At 40.8% G+C, this 19,794-nt stretch overlaps 1 protein-coding gene across 1 annotated transcript in view; it reads right to left on the bottom strand.

The window, feature by feature from the left end:
* SPEF2 (sperm flagellar 2) overlaps window positions 1–19,794 on the bottom strand; it is a 199,405-nt gene that overhangs the window by 68,299 nt on the left and 111,312 nt on the right. Inside the window, exons 20-24 of the mRNA XM_068990522.1 lie at window positions 18,147–18,295; window positions 11,887–12,014; window positions 11,665–11,803; window positions 8,026–8,163; window positions 1,551–1,702 (exon numbers count right to left, since the gene is read on the bottom strand). Of these exons, the coding sequence (XP_068846623.1) occupies window positions 1,551–1,702; window positions 8,026–8,163; window positions 11,665–11,803; window positions 11,887–12,014; window positions 18,147–18,295 (706 nt within the window). The remainder of the gene's footprint in view (window positions 1–1,550; window positions 1,703–8,025; window positions 8,164–11,664; window positions 11,804–11,886; window positions 12,015–18,146; window positions 18,296–19,794) is intronic.

The raw sequence follows: 19,794 nt of genomic DNA on the forward strand, positions 1-19,794 counted from the left end.
ACAAATATAATATTATTATTATTATACATTCTTTATTATTAGTTAATACCATTATTATTACTATTAGGTTGCTGGAGGAATAAAATAGACAAACTATGTGAAAATGCTTGATGCTGTGCTCATTTCCCTACACATGTTAAAGAGACTGGTTGACTGGTTGGTTGGGCAGTTGATACATCTATTGGCTGAGAGTTCCAGCAGTTACTTTCAGCAGTGACTTGAGGTTGAGATTGGTGCAGAGTACTTTTGTAGAAAATAAGAACTGGCTGTTCTTTTGCCCATCTCATTCTACTAACCAACATTAACAGCTTCCCCACTATGCCTGACTTGCTATTTTGTGCTAAGAACAGAATGCACTGCTACTGGGGACACTGAAACTCGGCCTCTTTTGATGACTTGATGGTTCATATCACTTTGGAAATTTTCTTATTGTTTTTAATTGCAATGTTCTCTTTCTGCACTGGCTGAGTTAAAACATTGATCTTGTATTTGAGTCAAAAAGAGGTACAGAGTTTCCTTTTTGTGTTTTCTTGCTTACGCGTGGTCCTGACAGGGACATGATGGGACTAGATGGAAGAGGTCTACAGAGAAATGGGCCTCAGATCACTGTGGAATCCTGTTGTGCTCAGGCCATTTCAAATTCTTGATGGCATAAGGGAGCATAAAACAAGAGATACTCACAATTAAAACAGTGCATGTGAGGAAGAATAGTTCGTTGTCATATTATGCAATAAAGATAATAGTTACCACTTATCGAGAGTCACTGGGACTAGGTCTCAAGTTTTCTGACTCTCAGGCATGGTGCTATATGTTCTGAGGATTTCATTTTCTGCAGTCTTCATAACCACCCTACTTCTACAGATAATGAAACCAAGGCTTAAGAGAGTTGGGGGTGACTTTTCCAAATAAGTTGTTTTAATTTACTTACATATAACTAGTAATTGGCTAAAAATGTAATCTTTATTCTACCCTTACCACCAAGTTTATTTTCATGCTGGTGGGAATCTGATGTTAGATCACTAAGAAGTTTCAGTCTCACAAAGACATAACCACATAAGTTTGAATCTTTACTGTTTCTCAGTTTCCTATACTGTAAAAGAAGATACATAATGCCTTGCAGTTTCATTTACATGATGTCACACACAGACACACCCATACACACAGAACAGCATGGGACCTTTCGTAAAAGTGGTAGAGGGTCATGATCCCTTACCAGAAAGTCTTTGGTCAAAAGTGTTTCAGAATTCAGAATTTGTATATACTATATATTCCCTATCATCCCCAGCAGTCTGGTAGAAGCACTCCGTTACAAAACACACTATATCTCTGCAGCAAAAATGAGTAATCAGTGAGTAGATAAGTAGAATAAATAATGCATATCAATAGTCTTTGTCAAAGTTAGAAAAGAAATTCAGTTTTCAGACCTTTTTTTTTTTTTTTTGATTTTGGATTAGCAGATATAGGAGTGTGGTTTTATAATGCTATTCAATTTAAAATCACAAAGCTTTATGCTCAGACTAATTACAGTGCAACATGACAGTCTACCTTACCTAAGCTGGCTTTCCAAAATATCTCTACTGTCCAGTCGGACCAGTGGGACTCGAGTGAATCTCTTAGTGTCATCCATCGGAATTTTACATTCCATGGCCCTGTAATAATCTTGCAGGAATCTCTTCGTATCTTGGAAACGGTTCAGTTCTGCCTTTAATAGCAAATATGAATGTTAATACCCAAGACAGAATAAGATAATCTGTACATATTTTCCATATAAGCTCTGTAAACACTATTTAAAAACAGTAGGTTGAAATCAGCTTTCTAGAAACTAAGAGAAGTGGTTTTAAGTGTTTATCTAAGATTTCATAAAAATTAAAGAAAGTTGGTAAGTTTGTATTCTCTGTACTTATTGATGATGAGTCCACTTAACAAGATGACGTTTCCATTCCTCTTAATAATGTTACAAAAGATAGTATGATGTCTGAAATAGCACATATTAGTCATTATTTTGACCTTAGGAATTCTTTGTGCCATATATTCAACCAAGCAACACATTAACAATACATTTGAATGTACATTTGAATGTGTTTCATCATACATAACACATTAGTTGACTTGGTAAATACTAAAAGTACACACAAAATACATAATATAAATACACATACTGCTATAAAAGAACTGAAACACAAAATAAGACTAGGTATTGGTCCTGTAGGACTATGAAATGTAGCTGTGGAGAACTAACAAATGGTGAGGTGAAGTGATAATGAATAGTCTTTTTTCTCACAGTTTCCATTCCTGCTCAACGTGAACAGAAGGGAGGTCACTCCTCCAAGGTCAAAACGAAATGCCTCTGCTAACTTTGCCAGCAGGCATCTTGAGGGACAGGAAATGGAGAAGCACAGAGGAGCATCAGTTATTCCTGAGTGACTCCCTCCCAGCAGGTTGTTTCCGTTTGTGGTAATTGTGGCATGTATGTGCAGTGAGATTCCACACACTGTCAATTCCACAAACAGACCATGAGTTTTCCAACCTACTCTCCTATCAGATGTCAGATCAGTTGGCATATCATAGGTGCTTCTCTCTGGTGGTGTAACCATGACCTTCATTCTTTGCTTTTATTAGTAGGGATACTTAAACCAGTTCAGTTCAGTTCAGTTGCTCAGTCAGGTCTGCCTACTTGTGACCCCGTAGACTGTAGCACGCCAGGCTTCCCTGACCATCACCAACTCCCAGAGCTTGCTCAAACTCATATCCATCAAGTCAGTGAGGCCATCCAACCATCTCATTCTATGTCATCCCCTTCTCCTCCTGCCTTCACTCTTTCTCAGCATCAGGGTCTTTTCCAATAAGTCAGTTCTTTGCATCAGGTGGCCAAAGTTTTGGAGCTTCAGCTTCAGCATCAGTCCTTCCAATGAATATTCAGGACTGATTTCCATTAGGATGGACTGGTTTGATCTCCTTGTAGTCAAGATGGAAGCTCTTATGCAGATGTATTCCACAACAGTTAGTTAATTATAGAAAGCATCTTTTCTAAAAAGAACAAAACTCACCTGGTGTTCAAAGCTCTTTGCTGAACCTAACTCAGAATATTTACAGGGGCTTCCCTGGTGGCTCAGATGTTAGAGTCTGCCTGCTATGTGGGAGATTCTGGATCGATCCTTGGGTGTGGAAGATCCCGTGGAGAAGGGAATGGCTACCCACTCCAGTATTTTTGCCTGGAGAGTCCCATGGAGAGGGTAGCATGGCAGAATATTTATAAAGGGGTCCCTATATTCAGCAAGCAAGTAATGTTGTCATTTATGTAAGAAAACATCAAGGAACAGTCTTGTACTGCCATACTGAATTTGGAAAAAATAAGTGTCTGCTTTGCATTGTAGTCTACAACAAAAGACAAGGATGGTTTCAATAGATTTGTTTTTGATACAGGAATGGAGGGGCCAAACTGATCTTAAAAAGCTGCTCTCTGCAGTATTTAACTTTTCTAGCTAAATAACTGAAATAGGAAGAAATTCCTTTGGTTAATTCTATACTGTAAATAAAATTACCATTTATATATTATCTTAAGATATGATAAGATATGAAGAAAAGCTATGACCAACCCAGAGAGCATATTAAAAAACAGAGACATTACTTTGCTGACAAAGGTTTGTCTAGTCAAAGCTATGGTTTTTCCAGAGGTCATGTATGGATGTGAGAGTTGGACTATAAAGAAAGCTGAGTGCCAAAGAATTGATGCTTTTAATGTGTGGTGTTGGAGAAGACTCTTGAGAGTCCCTTGGACAGCAAGATCAAACCAGTCCATCCTAAAGGAAATCAGTCCTGAATATTCATTGGAAGGACTGATGCTGAAGCTGAAACTCCAATACTTTGGCCGCTGACTCATTGGAAAAGACTTTGATGCTGGGAAAGATTGAAGGCAGGAGGAGAAGGGGATGACAGAGGATGAGATGGTTTGATGGCATCACTGACTCGATGGACATGAGTTTGAGCAAGCTCTGGGATTTGTTGATGGTCAGGGAAACCTGGTGTGCTGCAGTCCACAAGGTCACAAAGAGTTGGACATGACTGAGCAACTGAACTGAACTGAACTGATACTCAAGAGAATCTTCAGGATATCACATTTACAGTGTGTGGCATGCAAATGTATTAATAAACCCAATTTGTACAAATTGGATATTGACAAATAAATTTGGGGAACTGAAGTATTGTGAGGCTATAAAAATTGTTAAACTACAAGCATTATGGTTTAATAATACTTACCAAATTAGCATTATTTGTTAAATATATTTAGAAATCAGGAAATTATTCCCTCCTTAACATAGAGAACTGAACTCTTTAATTATGATTAAGATAAGTAGGTCCCATTTTATATAATTGGTATCTCAGACAGTGCTGGTATCCATGCCTCAGACTAACTCTGTTATATTATTTTATATAAAATATTAATTTATTTTTTTGGGACATAATTTGACTAATTATACAGCTAACTATGAATAAGATGCCATTGTACATCCACAATACCCATATAAGCAGAATTAAGATTCTTTTCACACTTGTGATAGCTAGTAAATCATGCATTCTCATTGTTTCTGTCTTCATAGAATCTCAGTTTTGAAAGCGATCTTAGAAATCACCTTGCATAGCATTTTCTAAAATTTGCTTTGTACAAACCATGTCTTCAATTCAGTTCAGTTGCTCAGTCATGTCCGACTCTTTGCAACCCTGTGTACTGCAGCACGCCAGGCTTCCCTGTCCATCACCAACTCCTGGAGCTTGCTCAAACTCATGTCCATCGACTTGGTGATGCCATTTAATGATCTCAGCTTCTGTCATCCCCTTCTCCTCCTGCCTTCAATCTTTCCCAGCATCAGGGTCTTTTCCAATGAGTCAGTTCTTCGAAACAAGTGGTCGAAGTATTGGAGTTTCCGTTTCAACATCAGTCCTTCCAGTGAATATTCAGGACTGATTTCCTTTAGGATGGACTGGTTGTATGTCCTTGCAGTCCAAGGGACTCTCAAGAGTCTTCTCCAACACCACAGTTCAAAAGCATCAATTCTTCAGTGCTCAGCTTTCTTTATAGTCCAACTCTCACATCCGTACATGACTACTGGAAAAACCATAGCTTTGACTAGACAGACCTTTGTCCACAAAGTAATGTCCCTGCTTTTTAATAGGTTGTCTAGTTTGGTCATAGATTTTCTTCAAAGCAGCAAGAGTCTTTTAATTTCATGGCCATAGTTACCATGTGCAGTGATTTTGGAGCCCCCCCCAAAAATAAAGTTTCTCACTGTTTCCATTGATTCCCCATCTATTTGCCATGTCAGTCTTGTCTTATAGACCGTTAATGAGCGCCACGTTGGGAATAAAACAAAGAAAAACTTTGCAACATCAGTTTCAGAAATCCTGGGTTAGCACACTCAAAGAGTTTCTATATTGCAGGGCATCTTGATAATAATAATATGTCAATATTTTTGTTAATGTCCCAGCAAGAAGGAAGGGTAGAGTACAGAGCCCTTCCCAAAGTCTTTTGAATCATCAAGTCCTTGTTTTGTAAAACATCTTGTAGGAGTAGTGTTTTACAGAATCCACCTTGGGAAACACTTACCTAGCCATAAACCCTTGACAACTTTCACAAAGATTTTTCTCCCCTTCACAAATATGCTGATGGGCTTCTGGACCAGCAGCTTAAGGGCCTGCAGTCTGTTATCTGATGGACAGTTCCAATCACTAGGCTCTTTTTTTACTTATTGAACTGAAATCTACTGCTCTCCTGTAGTTTACAACTTTGTTTTTTTCCTTTTTTATAGGATTCTGTCAATCCATGCAGAATAAGGCCTTTTCTGTTCTATTGGCTAGCCTTTAACTATGGAAACACTGATGACAAATCAGTGGTCAGAGGTACTGGTCCAGGAGTTAGACTCCCTGAGTCCAAATCCCAGTTCTCTCTCGATTGGTGTGTGGCATTGGTCAAATTACTTCATCTTTGTTTGCCTCGGTTTCCTCATCTGTGAAATGAGCATTAAGATAGAATGTACAGCCTAGGGTTCCTATGAAGGTTTAATGTATTGCACATGAAGAATCCTTAGAACTGTGTCTGGCACATACAGATTAAGAATTTAATACATATTAGCCTTTATTTGGAGAAGGCAATGGCAATCCACTCCAGTACTCTTGCCTGGAAAATCCCATGGATGGAGGAGCCTGGTAGGCTGCAGTCCATGGGGTCGCTTGGAGTTGGACACGACTGAACGACTTCACTTTCACTTTTCACTTTCATGCATTGGAGAAGGAAATGGCAACCCACTCCAGTGTTCTTGCCTGGAGAATTCCAGGGATGGGTGAGCCTGGTGGGCTGCCATCTATGGGGTCACACAGAGTCGGACATGACTGAAGCAACTTAGCAGCAGCCTTTATTTGCTGTCCTTTCCTTTACCCTCTTTCCCCCCGACCCCAGTTGGTTTTAGATGTAGATTCTGTATCTCAGGGAGAGTCTGAAAGGCAGGTATTGTGGGGTGTAAGAGTTATGCCATTTTCACAAGAGGTGCGTATTCCTTGGACTTCTTGGGATTTACAAAAATTCTCTAATCCCTTTCCCTTCACTATTGGATTTCTGTTATTTCTACCCTAAGCTTTTGACACACGTTTACCAACATTCAATATCCATTTACCCAAAGTGGTGCCCCAGGGGTGTCATCCCAGCGGGTTTAGGCTGCTGGGTGTCTCGCCTTCATACTCAGCACAACCCATGTCTTGTGGCTCTCTCCTGCATCCCAGAGCCAGCAATCAGGGAGGCAGCTCCTGTCTCTTAGGCTTCTGCTTCCAGTGGTCCACAATTGTCTCTTGGAATGCTGGAAGTCCTCGCCTTCAAAGTCACTTGTTGAACAAATATTTACTGAACACCTCCTGTGCACAGCTCTGGCCAGCCTCAGCTAACTATCCTCATCTCCGGCAATAACTTCTCCTATAGACTAACCAGTTCAAGGCCTTTTCCACTGCATCCTCACTGCTATTTTTTAGGAAAGAATACTCCTGTAGACACAAGATACCCTTCATTTTCCCTTCAGTGTGAAGAGATTATAGATAGGTTTCTCCCTAACTCCAGGCTCCTGATCTTCCTTGTCTGAGAGTATTTACTTTAGGAAATTTGTCTTTGTAAGCCCATTCTCTGTCACTTTGAGATGTAAATATCTTCAGATCTTTCATCAGGTTCTAGGAACCAGAACTGTCTCTGTCAAGGACCTGGGAACCACCTCTTTGAGATGGCAGCATATGAAATGAAAGAAGCAGCCCCAGGTCCCTGTCCTCTGGGAGGAGAGGAGCTGACTTAGGAAGACATCCTGCTCCAAGCTGTAAAACTACTTGCATCAAGAAGAGAGGAGAAAGTTTACTTTTCCTTTAGGTGAGGCCAGTTGAGAAACACAGGTTGTTCATGACACCCCACCCTGCTCCAGCTCTTAGAAACACTCCAGCCCTTCTTCTTGGGAGAGCTGGATCTCCAGACTTGGTCTGTGCTCTCTCCCCTATTGTTGACGAATTTCTTGGGATGAAATCAACGTCTGCCTCATTAGCTGGTCCAGCACGATTCATTCTTTCAATGGGCTGCAAAAGCAAGTTAATTAGGTTGTTCTTATGAATGGTCTGTGTTGCCAATCTGAACACAAATGTTTTTCGGGAATCAAGGGCCTGCTGAGACTTATCCTGCCCATGTTCTGTGGCAAGGCTTTGGGTATCTGCTGCAGGGGGCGAGGTAGGGACCCAGGACAGACACCATCTCTGCTGTCCCCTCCACAGCTCCAGGCCACCTGGAAACAACTGGTGAGATGTCGCTTGAGATGTTCCCAGTTCTGGTGTTTGCTTGAAATGGTTTATTTCAGCTGAATTCTTTGACAAGTTGGGGCTCAAGACTGGGTCGGGTGCTGTGAGTGAAACGAGCTCCAAATGGCCCTTTACATTCCCAGAGGGGTGGTTAACAGGAGGGCTGTGGCCATAGAGGGCAGAGTCTGTGTCATTCTGACCAGCCACTCTTACCTGCATCAGTGAGAAGAAATGGTTCATGGCAATTCCCATCGAGTCCTGCAACCAGCTCTCGTTAATGATGTCCAGACGCTCCTGCTCTGCTTCTTCCTTGCGGGCATCGCAAATGTCCCACAGGCGGTCCCGTAAATCCTGAACACAGAGAAGCAACGCTGTGAGGCTTCAGAATCGCAGCTTGGCTGACCTCCGTGTAATGAAACTAAAATCCTTTGCCTGTCTTAAAAATGTGCCTGAAGAAGATTTAGATCTAATGCATTCATGTATTTTATCCTTTTGCTCAACAAATCTTTATTTTGCTTCTACTCTGTCAGGTCCTCACTTTCTAAGACCCCCGTCAGCATACCCTGTACCCATGTTCAAACCCGCTGGAGTTCACTTTCTTCATGGGGGGGCTATGGTTTCTGTATTCTAATCCTTCCTCACAAGACTTGTTTGGTTGAAACAAGACCTCTCAGGGAATTTTTGAGGAAATGGTGTATTGTTGATGGAAGAAATCTGCAGCTCTGTGCAATCCAAGGGAATACATAGGCTTGTTAATGAATCATGGGTGGAACATGTCATTCATCATGAAATGGTGTTTGAACTTAATGGGGCTGTCTGAAGATAAGCTTTGTACTGCAGAGTTAGCAGTAAAATAAAATCTTTTAAAGATCCCATCTCTGCCATTTACTAGATCCTGAGCAATAGTGATGCTAATACCTTTCTGTGTGTGTCACTGCATCGGAATAAAAGTCAGTGAACTTATATTGACTCATTGAATGCCTCCCAACAAACTTAGGTACTCTTATTATCTTCCTTTTGCAGGTGAAGATCTGAGTCAGCCACAGAGAGGTTTTTTCCTAAAGTCACCCTATGAGCAAGTGGTGGAGTCAGGATATGAACCTGTGGGCTTGAGCAAGACGTACCACTAGATTAGGGCTCAGTTACTTGACCTGTGAAATGGGGATATTGTTTACCCTTTGGATGTGCTATAGTCAGCCTAAGCCTATAAAGCACTTTGATCCCTGGGTTGCGGAGATCCCTGGAGGAGGGTATGGCGACTCACTCCAGTATTCTTGCCTGGAGAATTCCATGGACAGAGGAGTCTGGAGGGCTACAGCCCATGGAGTTGCAAAGAGTTGGATACAACTGAAGTGACTTAGCTTGCACAAAGCACTTAGCACAGTATTCAGCACATAATAATTTCTCAATTATAAACACTATCATAGAAATTCATAGCAATACAATATCTGTTTAATAAAAATCCCATTAAGAAAAAATATATAGTCCAATAAAACTTGACAGCTTTCATAACCTTAATAATTTATTGAATATTAACTGTGCCTTGGGCATTGTGTTTAATGCCTGACATTGATTACCTCATTCATCCCCACAATAACCAAGAGAGAAGTTCCTGATGAGAAATTGGATGCCCAGAGTGGTTAAATCACTTGCCAATGGTTTCAACGTGGTGAAGTCAGGAATTCAAGAGCAAGTTTTATTCCAGTATCTACAGAGGGTTTTATTTCTGTGATTTTGTGTTTATGGAACACTTAGCATTTTGGTTTGTTATCTTGTGGGGGCTTCATGTGAAATGAAAAGATCACTGCCATTTTTATAGCTGTGTGCTAATGGCAGAAGAATACACTATTATTTAGAGCTGATCTGGGTGTCTCTGGGGTCTTTCCACAAATGCTATATCAGACATTCAGTGAGGACTGGCTTGTACTCCCCACACATTTATACATTTTAAAAAAGACAGCAGAGGAAACAGGGGACTTGTTTCTAGCTCTCATTCTGTTTCTGACTCACATGGAGGCCTTAGCAAGTACTGTTATCTCCATAGTTTGGTTTTCTAATGGTAAGGTAATGATAACACGATAGCAGAGCCTCATCATTAACTTCTTAGAATTGAAATGAAATAAGCCAAGAACAAGGACTGTTACTCCAAAAAAGAGGTTAACTACTGGCTAATAGGATTATGGATTTGTCATTTTAAAATTTTGTTTGTTTTAAGTATCGAATTTGTGTACAATAAACAAATGGTACTTCAGGAATTAGGGGGAAAATGCTCATAAGATATTTTGAGTCCTAAAACCTTCTCATTCTACTAGCAATCATCTGATTGATCTGGGGCAAGAGTTGATAAGAGGGTCGGCTTTGTGAATAGGTAGGAAACAGAAAAGGCAGATATGTTTTAGGATTAAGAACAGGCAAAATGCTTCACTACTAGGGCATTTGTTAGTTCCATACCTGCTTGATAGAACCTACCAGCACCCTGCTCATCCAGGTTACTGTCATGCCTTCACTTAACTTCAATGGCTCCCAGTTGGTTTCCCAACTGGGAAATGCCTCTTAAACACACCAAGCACCCTCCTCCTCTAGTGTCTTTGCTTTTCTCTCTGCCTAATACACTCTTCCTTCCCAGATCTGCCTGGCTCATTCACTCTCCTTTCCTGAGTTTGCTCAAATATCACCTTCTCAGAGTGGGCTGTTATACAACCACTGGATACTAAATAGTACATCAGCGTTTTTTCCTCCCTGCTCTTTGTCCTTCACCTGGGTTTTATCAGTGATATACTCACTGTATATTTATGTGTTTATTGCTTATTCTTTGCATTCTGGCCCCCAGAATATAAACATCCTGACGTCACAGGCTTTTTTCCCACTGTTCAATCCCTAGCCCCTGGAACAGTGCTGAGACCCTGGTAGACGTTCAATAAATATTAACAGAGCAGATGAATGGGTCATGGGGTAGAGCTTGGCAATTTGTTGTTGTTGTACAAACAAACATTGAGACTATAATCAGATCTGACCACTAGTAGCCTATAGTTAGGGCTTTCCTGGTGGCCCAGATGGTAAAGAATCTTCCTGCAATGCAGGAGACTCGGTTTGATTCCTGGGTTGGGAAGATCCTCTGGAGAACAGAATGGCAACCCACTTCAGTATTCTTGCCTGGGAAAGCCCATGGACAGAGGAGCCTGGCGGGCTTCAGTTGTGGCAAGGGAAAGAATTACCCAAACAGGAAAAGGTAAGAGACAGGAAATGGTAAGAAATCAAAATCAGGCTTCTTACACATCAGAGGATCTTTTCTAAAGCATCAGGGTAATATATATAAATATATACTTAAATGTATACTCTATTTATGAATTTATGAAAATCTGCCTGTTGACCAAGTACCAGGCACCGTGCTTGCTGGAGATACAAAAATGTATAAGATTTGGTAGCTTCCCTCAAGGGATCTATTCAATAGAGGCAACACTTCAGGCTTCCTGGAATGTTCCTTCATTCCCCTTCTCATTGACATCAACCAATGATTTAACTGCATCCAAGACAGGCACATACTTAAAACCAGAGTTAGACATGCTTACATGACCTGACAAAGTGGTTAACAGTGTACAAAATAAATAGAGGCTGGAATGGTCTTAGATCCCTGGCCTTGGCTCCTCCTTCCAGAAGCATGGACCATTGGATTCTCACTCTGAATTCAAAGTGCTGAAGAGCCATTGCTCTTGAAAGGCGGCAGGTTGGTGTTCGAACCATTTCCTGTCTCATCCTCACACCTCATGAAAGTAACGAGGGGGTAAATGAGGCTTTTGCAGTGGGAGGTTTGATAGTGTGGAGACCTGGGCCCCGTGGGTCAGATTCCCTTACATTCACCCTTTGGTGCAGCTCAGCCTTCGTTTCCTCATCATCCCACAGGTCGTCAGGAAGGGAGTTGAAATCCGCCTGCCACTGAGACACGAAGTCTTGCTTGTGGTCGGGACGCTTCAGAAACTGCTGGAAGCCTGTTCTGTAAGGCATTAGGGGAATGAGACAGAGCTTACACGTCCTCACTATAAACTACATGACTGGAGCTGTGGGAACTTTACTTACCTAATATCATATAAGTAAGCAAGTACACCATGCTGGCCTTCTCTCAACTCCCTGAGTACTGTTTTGATGGAATTTATATAGGAATTTTCTATCAATTTCCAGTATGGTACTAAAAATGATGGTATTTCCTGTTAAATGACAAAGCATAAAAATCATAATTTCAAAGGGTAAAATGCTTCTGCATAATCGAGTCAAAGGGCACTACTAAGTGGGAGATCAAGATGCAACTGCACTGGGACTTCCCTGGTGGTCCAGAGGCTATGACTCCACACTCTCAATGCAGGGGGCCTGGGTTCGATCCCTGGTCAGGGAACTAGGTTTCACATGCGGTAACTAAAAGATCCAGCATGCAGCAACTGAGAGCCAGGACAGCCAAATAAATAAATATTTTTTAAAAAGATGCAACTGTGGCTACTTAAATGATCTCTATGCAACTTCTAGCTCCTCCCCCAGCTAACTCCTACTTCAAACCATTCTTCATGTCTCAGCTCAGACATGTTTGTTTCCAGAAATCCTTTACTGAAACCACAAGTGTATAGGGTCATCCTTCATCCTCTGACGTTCGGATGTCCCACTTGAGCACCCTGTACTTCTCCCTTTAGAGCACTGATGGCATTAGTTGTAACTGCTTATGTTATTTGTCTATATTCACCTCTAAAACAGCAATCTCATAAAACCAGGAAGAATCGTTATCTTATTCACCACTGGACAGTTTTTCCTATAATTAGCACAGCATCTGGGGCATGTTAGGTGCTCAAGAAATATTTATCGAATGAATGGATTAAATGATCACAGACATCTTATCTTGCCTAAGTTGGAGAACATCTAAGGGCTCATGTCACAGTGATGGATGAGTTATTCCTCTGAATTCCCCCTTGAGGTTTCACATTTGCTGTAAACCATACCATGAAACTCAGAAAGTTTCTTTTATGTTATATTTAATGAGGCAAATCAACCATAAAAACCAAGAGATAATGAAAGAAGAAATAAAATTGAAGATATTTATTATATTTAGTACAAACTTTCTGTAGTGGTTATTCTCTTATTGGCTATGCATTTATTAGTCAGGGAACACACACATAGGGACCTTGGAGGTCATTTGGGCTAATTTCCTCTCCAACTGAGAAATGACAAGAGATCCAGGGATAGATTATCCAATCTTCCTGTGGACCTCATTGATTTCAAAGCAACTCCCCTCCAGCGTCACACAACTTGCATTAGTGGAAAGTTCTTCCTGTATTATTCGCCTTCCTGTAGTTTCTACTTATAAGCCCTAGCTGTGCCTTTCAGAGGACAGGCTACATTCATACTGTCTTCCCTGTGACAGCCTGTTAAATATTTGAAGATGTGAGAGGGGAGATGTAGGCTGTCATTCAGGATGAAACTTGCTTATTTTTGTATTCCTGGAATCTGATAGAGCATTTGCAAATAACAGGTACTTAACAAATGTTGATATTGGTGTAAGTAGACTCAATTAAACCCAATTTATCATCAGTTAAATTTTAAGGAGACTGGAGGGCTCAATCTAGTTCTATTTAATTTAATTTTATTAATATTTTATTGGGGCTTTCCTGGTGGCTCAGGCGGCAAAGAATCTGCATGTAATGCAGAACACCGGGGTTCAACTCCTTGGCCAGGAAGATCCCCTGGAGAAGGGAATGGCTACCACTCCAGGATTCTTGCCTGGAGAATCCCATGGGCAGAGAAGCTTGGAGGAGTACAGTCCATGGAATCGCAGAGTCAGACATGATTGAGTGACTAACACTTTCAGTATTTTATTGGAGTATAGTTGATTTACAATGTTGTGTTAGTTTCACATGTATAGCAAAGTGATTCAGTTATACATATATGTATCTTCATTCTTTTTTAGATTCTTTTTTCAAATAGGTTATCACAGAATATTGAGTAGAGTTCCCCGTGCTATACAGTAGGCCCTTTATGGTTATCTATCTTATATATAATAGTGTGTATGTGTTCAACTCAAACTTCTGATTTATCTCTCCTTCAAGGTATGATTCTATGTTCAACCATACTTTAGTATTTCATTTATCTAAATTAAACATTTACAGTTCTTTCAATGCTTCTCTCATATCATTTTAACACCTTTCTCCTACATCGATTCCCTTCTGGTTTCCAGTTTTTTAAAATAATCTCTCTTAAAAGATATGGTATCCAGAGTGGTGCTTAAGACCATTTTACATAAGTCCACTACTAAACCTCAGAATTCCCAGGTGACTCAGGGGTAAAGAATCCATCTACCAATACAGGAAATATGGGTTCTATCTCTTGGTCGGGAAGATCCCCTGGAGAAGAAATGGCATCCCACTCCAGTATTCTTGCCTGGAAAATCCCATGGACAGAGGAGCCTGGCAGGCTATAGTCCATAGGGTCACAAAAGAGTCGGACATGACTGAGCATGCACCCATGCATGCGCACACCAAAACTCCTTCCTAGTGACTTCAAGACATTAACACTCAGTACGTGGAGAGTTACCACCCTGGAATGGACCTCACTGAACTAATATCCTGCTCCCTGCTCTCATTTATCTACAAAAGCTTTATAAGAAATTGTCAAATACTATTTTGAATTCAAAATATACTATGTTTATGGTCCTTCCCTGACCCACCAACCCAACCTTGCTATCAGAGAAAAGGAAAGGGCCAGTTCAGCAGGACTCAGGCTTAATGAACCTATCTGAGGTTTGTGTCCTTATTTTGTCTTTTATAAGTGCTCAGAAGGCATGTGTTTAATAATTTTCTTTTACATTTTGTCAGGGATTAATCTCTGGATCACTGGTCTTGGGCTTTCCTTGTGGCTCAGACGATAAAGAATCTGCCTGCATTGTGGGAAGACATGCTATTAAATCTCATCCGCCTTTAATCAGATATTTAGGCCTTTGTCCATATCTGATCTTCCAGATTATACTGTATCTTCTGTGATTTCTGTGAGTTATTGATGTCTATCTGTAGTTTCTTTAATTCTCTGGGATGTGATTTTTCTGGGTCTAAGGACTTGAGGTTATGTGCCGCGACTAGATACTAAGACCTATCCTTTCCAATTAAATAGTCTTCTCTTCATTGACTGAAGCATAATGGGAAATTGGGTAGCCAAGGCAAGCATCCTCCAAGCCTGAGAAGCTAGAAAGCAAAGACCCCTCACTCCACTGCCTCCTTGGTTTTCTTGGCACCTTCCTTGTGGCTGGCAAAGGGGGAAGGACCCAGGTTCCCCTCGAACTTGGTTGCTGCCTCCACCTGCAAGAGCTAGATGTGAAAGCAATAACTCTCTGTCTCTGTGTCTTTCCACATGCCTGTTGAAGTACATCTGGGGTCCCTGGAAGGCCTGGAACTAGGTTTACCTGATAAAGTATAGGATGAACACACACACACACACACACACACACACACACATAAATCATTGATTATGCACATATGTATCTATTTCACTGATTATCTGAAACTCAAATTTTTTAACTGGGCATCTGTCTTTCCTCTCTGTTTGCAGGTAAGCTCTGCAGCTCACATGTGAGAAGCTTAGAGTGGAAAAGGAGTAGAGAAAGAGCATGTGGCCTGCTTTGTTTCCAGGTTCTAGGCTACTTCTGGTCGCAGCAAGAGTACTCTCCATGGTGTCACTTAGGTAACTAGAGGTCTGGGCTGTATATCCTTCTGTCGTCCCTACAGACTGACTCCCCATCCTCCACGCTTCACCCTGCTTGGTGCCCTGGGAGGCCGACTCACGTAAATTATTTCAGGAACCTCCCTTGCCTTCCTCCTCCCGGGCAGGGACTACGAAAACAGAAAGGGTATGAGGTCTGGTTAAGTGTTTCCCTGCTCCTCTCTGCTGGTCGCTGCAGGGGCTGCATCCTCTGGGAAGGCCACAGTCCCTGGCAGGTGGTTCTCTCTGTGCACAGGTCTTCTTGAGGTCTTCACCTGTGCTCCCTGTCCTCACCTTCTCAGGCCTAGGAGCAGTAATATCTCCCATTGGGGGTAACAATCTAACCCTTGTAGATTTCCATATTTATTGAATACACACACACACACACACACACACACACACACGTATGAGCTTCCCTGGTAGCTCAGTTGGTAAAGAATCCACCTGCAATACAGGAAACCCCAGTTCAATTCCTGGGTCAAGAAGATCCCCTGAAGAAGGGACAGGGTACCCACTCTAGAATTCTTGGGCTTCTCTGGTGGCTCAGCTGGTAAAGAATTCACCTGCAGTGTGGGATACCTGGGTTCGATCCTTGGGTTGGGAAGATCCCCTGGAGAAGGGAATGGCTACCCACTCCAGTATTCTGGCCTGCAGAGTTCCATGAACTGTATAGTCCATGGGGTTGCAAAGAGTCAGACATGACTTTCACTTTCACTTTTTCTTTCATACACACACACACACACACACACACACACACACACACACATACATACAAACATATATACGGGCTTTCCGATGGCTCAATGAGTAAAAAATCCACCTGTGATGCAGGCGATGAGGGTTCGATCCTTGGGTCAGAAAGATCCCCTGGAGTAGGGCAGGGCAAGCCACTCCAGTATTCTTGTTTGGAAAATTCCATGGACAGAGGAGCCTGGTGGGCAGCAACCCATAAGGTCACGAAAGAGTCAGATATAATTGAAGTGACATAGCACTTATGATTGAAGTGCATAGCACGACATAGCACTTATATATATATATATGTAAGTGCTATGTCGCTTCAATCATATCTGACTCTTTATATATATATATAAATCAGCCTTTGTTCAGTTGTCTTTAAATTATCATCTGCTTTCTGCCAGGATCTTGACTAGAAGATCTAATACAAGGGAAGCTTGCCTCTTATCTCAGTGTAAATGTTTATTTTGTACTCCTTTTAGTTCCCTCTTGTCCTCTATGAATTTATTTCTCTCAAGGGCATCAAGGTTTGGAGTTAAGGATTAGATTTCACTATTCTTGTTTCTCACTGTCCAACTCCCACCCAATAATATCATTTTAATTTTATCTCCTTTCCATCAACCACTTCTGTATACCACTTCTATGACAGTTTTTGAATATATTTAGTTTTCAAAGTAGCTACTATTTGGCTGAGTGATATTAATTATACACATCTATATTGATACCATATAAAGTTTTCATCTTCTAATATTTCCTGTTCTAATCTCCCCATCAATGCTAATTAATTAACTCTTCAGAGCTCCGTAAAGAATCTCTAACGCAGTTGTCACTGTGTTTGACTCTGTATAGAATGTAGTGAATTATTTCACATCCTTCTACCCTCCTCCAAAAGGTTTATTATTTAATTGGGGAGATAAAGAAGATGTTTCCCTAGGAATGCTCAATAATAACTGCAACTTATGACTGGGTCCCAAGTGTCTGGCACAGATTGTCAGGGCTGAGAGCTCATAAGAGTCGAATACCACGGAGGACTGAAATTAAGAAGACAGGGACTAAGTCTTTCAAAAAGTCTCAAAAGAAAGGCCATTCTGTGTGATTTTCCCAAGATGACTTATCTATTAAAGCAGCCCATCTGCTCAGTGTTCTGTGCTGACCTAAATGGGAAGGAAATCCCCAAAAGAGGGGATGTATGTAAACACATAGCTGATTCACTTTGCTATACAGCAGAAAATAATATAGCATTGCATAAAAACTATACTCCAGTAAAAATCAGTAGTAATCATTTAAAAAGCAGCCCAATTTGCCAAGGTGACCACTGGGCTTTGCAGCTGTCAGAGAATGAAGAACAAAATGAAGCTTCAGAGCTCAGATGGACATCCCCTTGCCGGACCCTAGGGTACCCATTTATTAAGGAGGTCAGGCCAGACAGCTCCCTATTCATTTATGAGTTGACTTAGCGTCAAAATTTTCCTTCTATTTCTGAAAACTCAGGGGTTAAACTTCACATGAAAGCATTATGATGTGGGCATGAGAGCTGGGTTGGAGGGCTGTAATTTGCTGGGTCTGTGTTCTGGGGAAGCTGTCCTTCCAGAAAATTCCATTTTTGCTCCTCCTTGGGGAGAAAATTGGTCCTCACAGAGACCATTTACTCTCCTGATTGCATCACTCACTAGCCGCTCAAAGCATGACTCAGAAACTCAAGGGTGCAGAGAAAAACATGGAATGTGGTTCACTGAGTATTCTCAATCATCTCTGCTTTTTTGATAAATACATATATTATCAGCCAAGAAAGGCCTTTTGGATGGTGCAATGTGAATCTTACTATAAAGAGGAGAAAGAAGAGATTCTACTAGTTTGAGTTTAAACTGTCATACCTCAGGAATTGGTTCATTTACATACACCCACTCTTCTGATCCGGGCTTCGATGGGGCTGGCACTACCGGGACCGGTGAAACATCTGTAGACTCGGTAGGTGATTTTTTGAGTGGAATCTTCCCTCCTACCGATTTTCCTCTAGGAGAACCTTCAACATGCATATTAAATCATGCCATTACAAGGATATGGATGGGGACAGATTCTGGTGGAGGATTAAATTTATGATTGCCATGAGCTTCATGCAATTCATTAACTGCTCTTTAAGCAACTTTGGGCAGCCTTATCAAATCAAAAATAAAAAATCTCATTCTCTAAAAAATCTCTCAGCCCCTAAATGTACCAATGATACCAACAGCAGGTTTTTTTTTTTTTTCAATACTGTACTTCTCTTGTCCAGTTAGCTGTGGAAAGCAACTTGATACTTCATTTTCATCTCTGTCCTTGCTTCCACAATGAGCACATTGTTTTTACAAAGTTTAGATTCCAGAGAAAAGTGCAATTTACTATTGCAAAAAACTGGCAAATTGAACTATCACCCTGAAAAAGAAAGAGCGTAGTCACAACAGGAGCAGTGCTCTTGTTTACTGAAACCCAGGAGAAATTGCCAGGAGAGAGGATGCTATTATGAGTCAGCTGGAGTCAGTGAGGGGTGGAGGGGAGAAGAGGTATTGTAGCTCTTGAATAGTTCCATATTCCCTGGATCAGACAGAGGGTTTCTAATCAGGGAAACTATATTTCTTACTATAGTCAGGTTGTATGGATGAAGGCAAACTCTGAGCCAAAAGCCTGGCTGAATTAAGGCATAAGGTGGTGGGGAGAGGGGAGGGAAGAAGAGGGGAGAGGAAGAGTGAGAAGGGAAAGAGAGGGGAAGGAAGACAAGGAGGAAGAAAAGGAGGTTGGAGGAGCAGAAAGAGAATTTCCGCTCAGAATCCAGAAAGGGCATGCGCTATCTGAGAACATCAAGGGGGAATTCAGGCCAGTGAAGTCGTACCCATGTGGTCTGAAAGATCTTATGACTGATGAAACTACCTTAACTCAGAAAGCATCTATATTTCCTTAAAGGATCAAAGTTATAATTTAGGAATTCATTCAGTTTAAATTTCACTTACTTTCAAATTCGTTGTTAAGATTTTAGACACAGTTTATAGATGCCTATAGAATTTGCAGCACTTTCTTTCCCCAAAATATATTTCTTTAGTGAATATTATTTAATGATATGCTGTTTAGGAAAGTAAATACATCTTCCATTTTTATACTAGTTAAAAATTATGGATTATAAGTAGAGGAGAAATTGTCAATTATGTACTGCAGACAGTTCAGTGATAAAAACAGCACTGCTATCTACAAGTTTAAAGTTGTATCCAGATTTTATTTTAAATTAGAAAAATTTAAGAACATCTTTATTCAGGTAGTAACCAAAAATGTTCATAATTTGAGAAATTTTTCTATATGATAATTTTTAAATTCTCTGACCTGAGTTTCTGGTAAAATATGTGATAACACTACTACTTTTAAGATGAATTTTTCTAAGGAGAATTTCTAAGGATAACTTTGTAATTATGAGATTGGAATGAGTTTCTTTTTCTTCTTTTCTTACATATCATGATCATTCAGTGAAAACTAAGAAAGCCAGGAAGTATTTTTGAA

The sequence above is a fragment of the Capricornis sumatraensis genome, chromosome 18 (genome assembly GCF_032405125.1).
Source record: "Capricornis sumatraensis isolate serow.1 chromosome 18, serow.2, whole genome shotgun sequence".
NCBI lineage: Eukaryota > Metazoa > Chordata > Mammalia > Artiodactyla > Bovidae > Capricornis > Capricornis sumatraensis.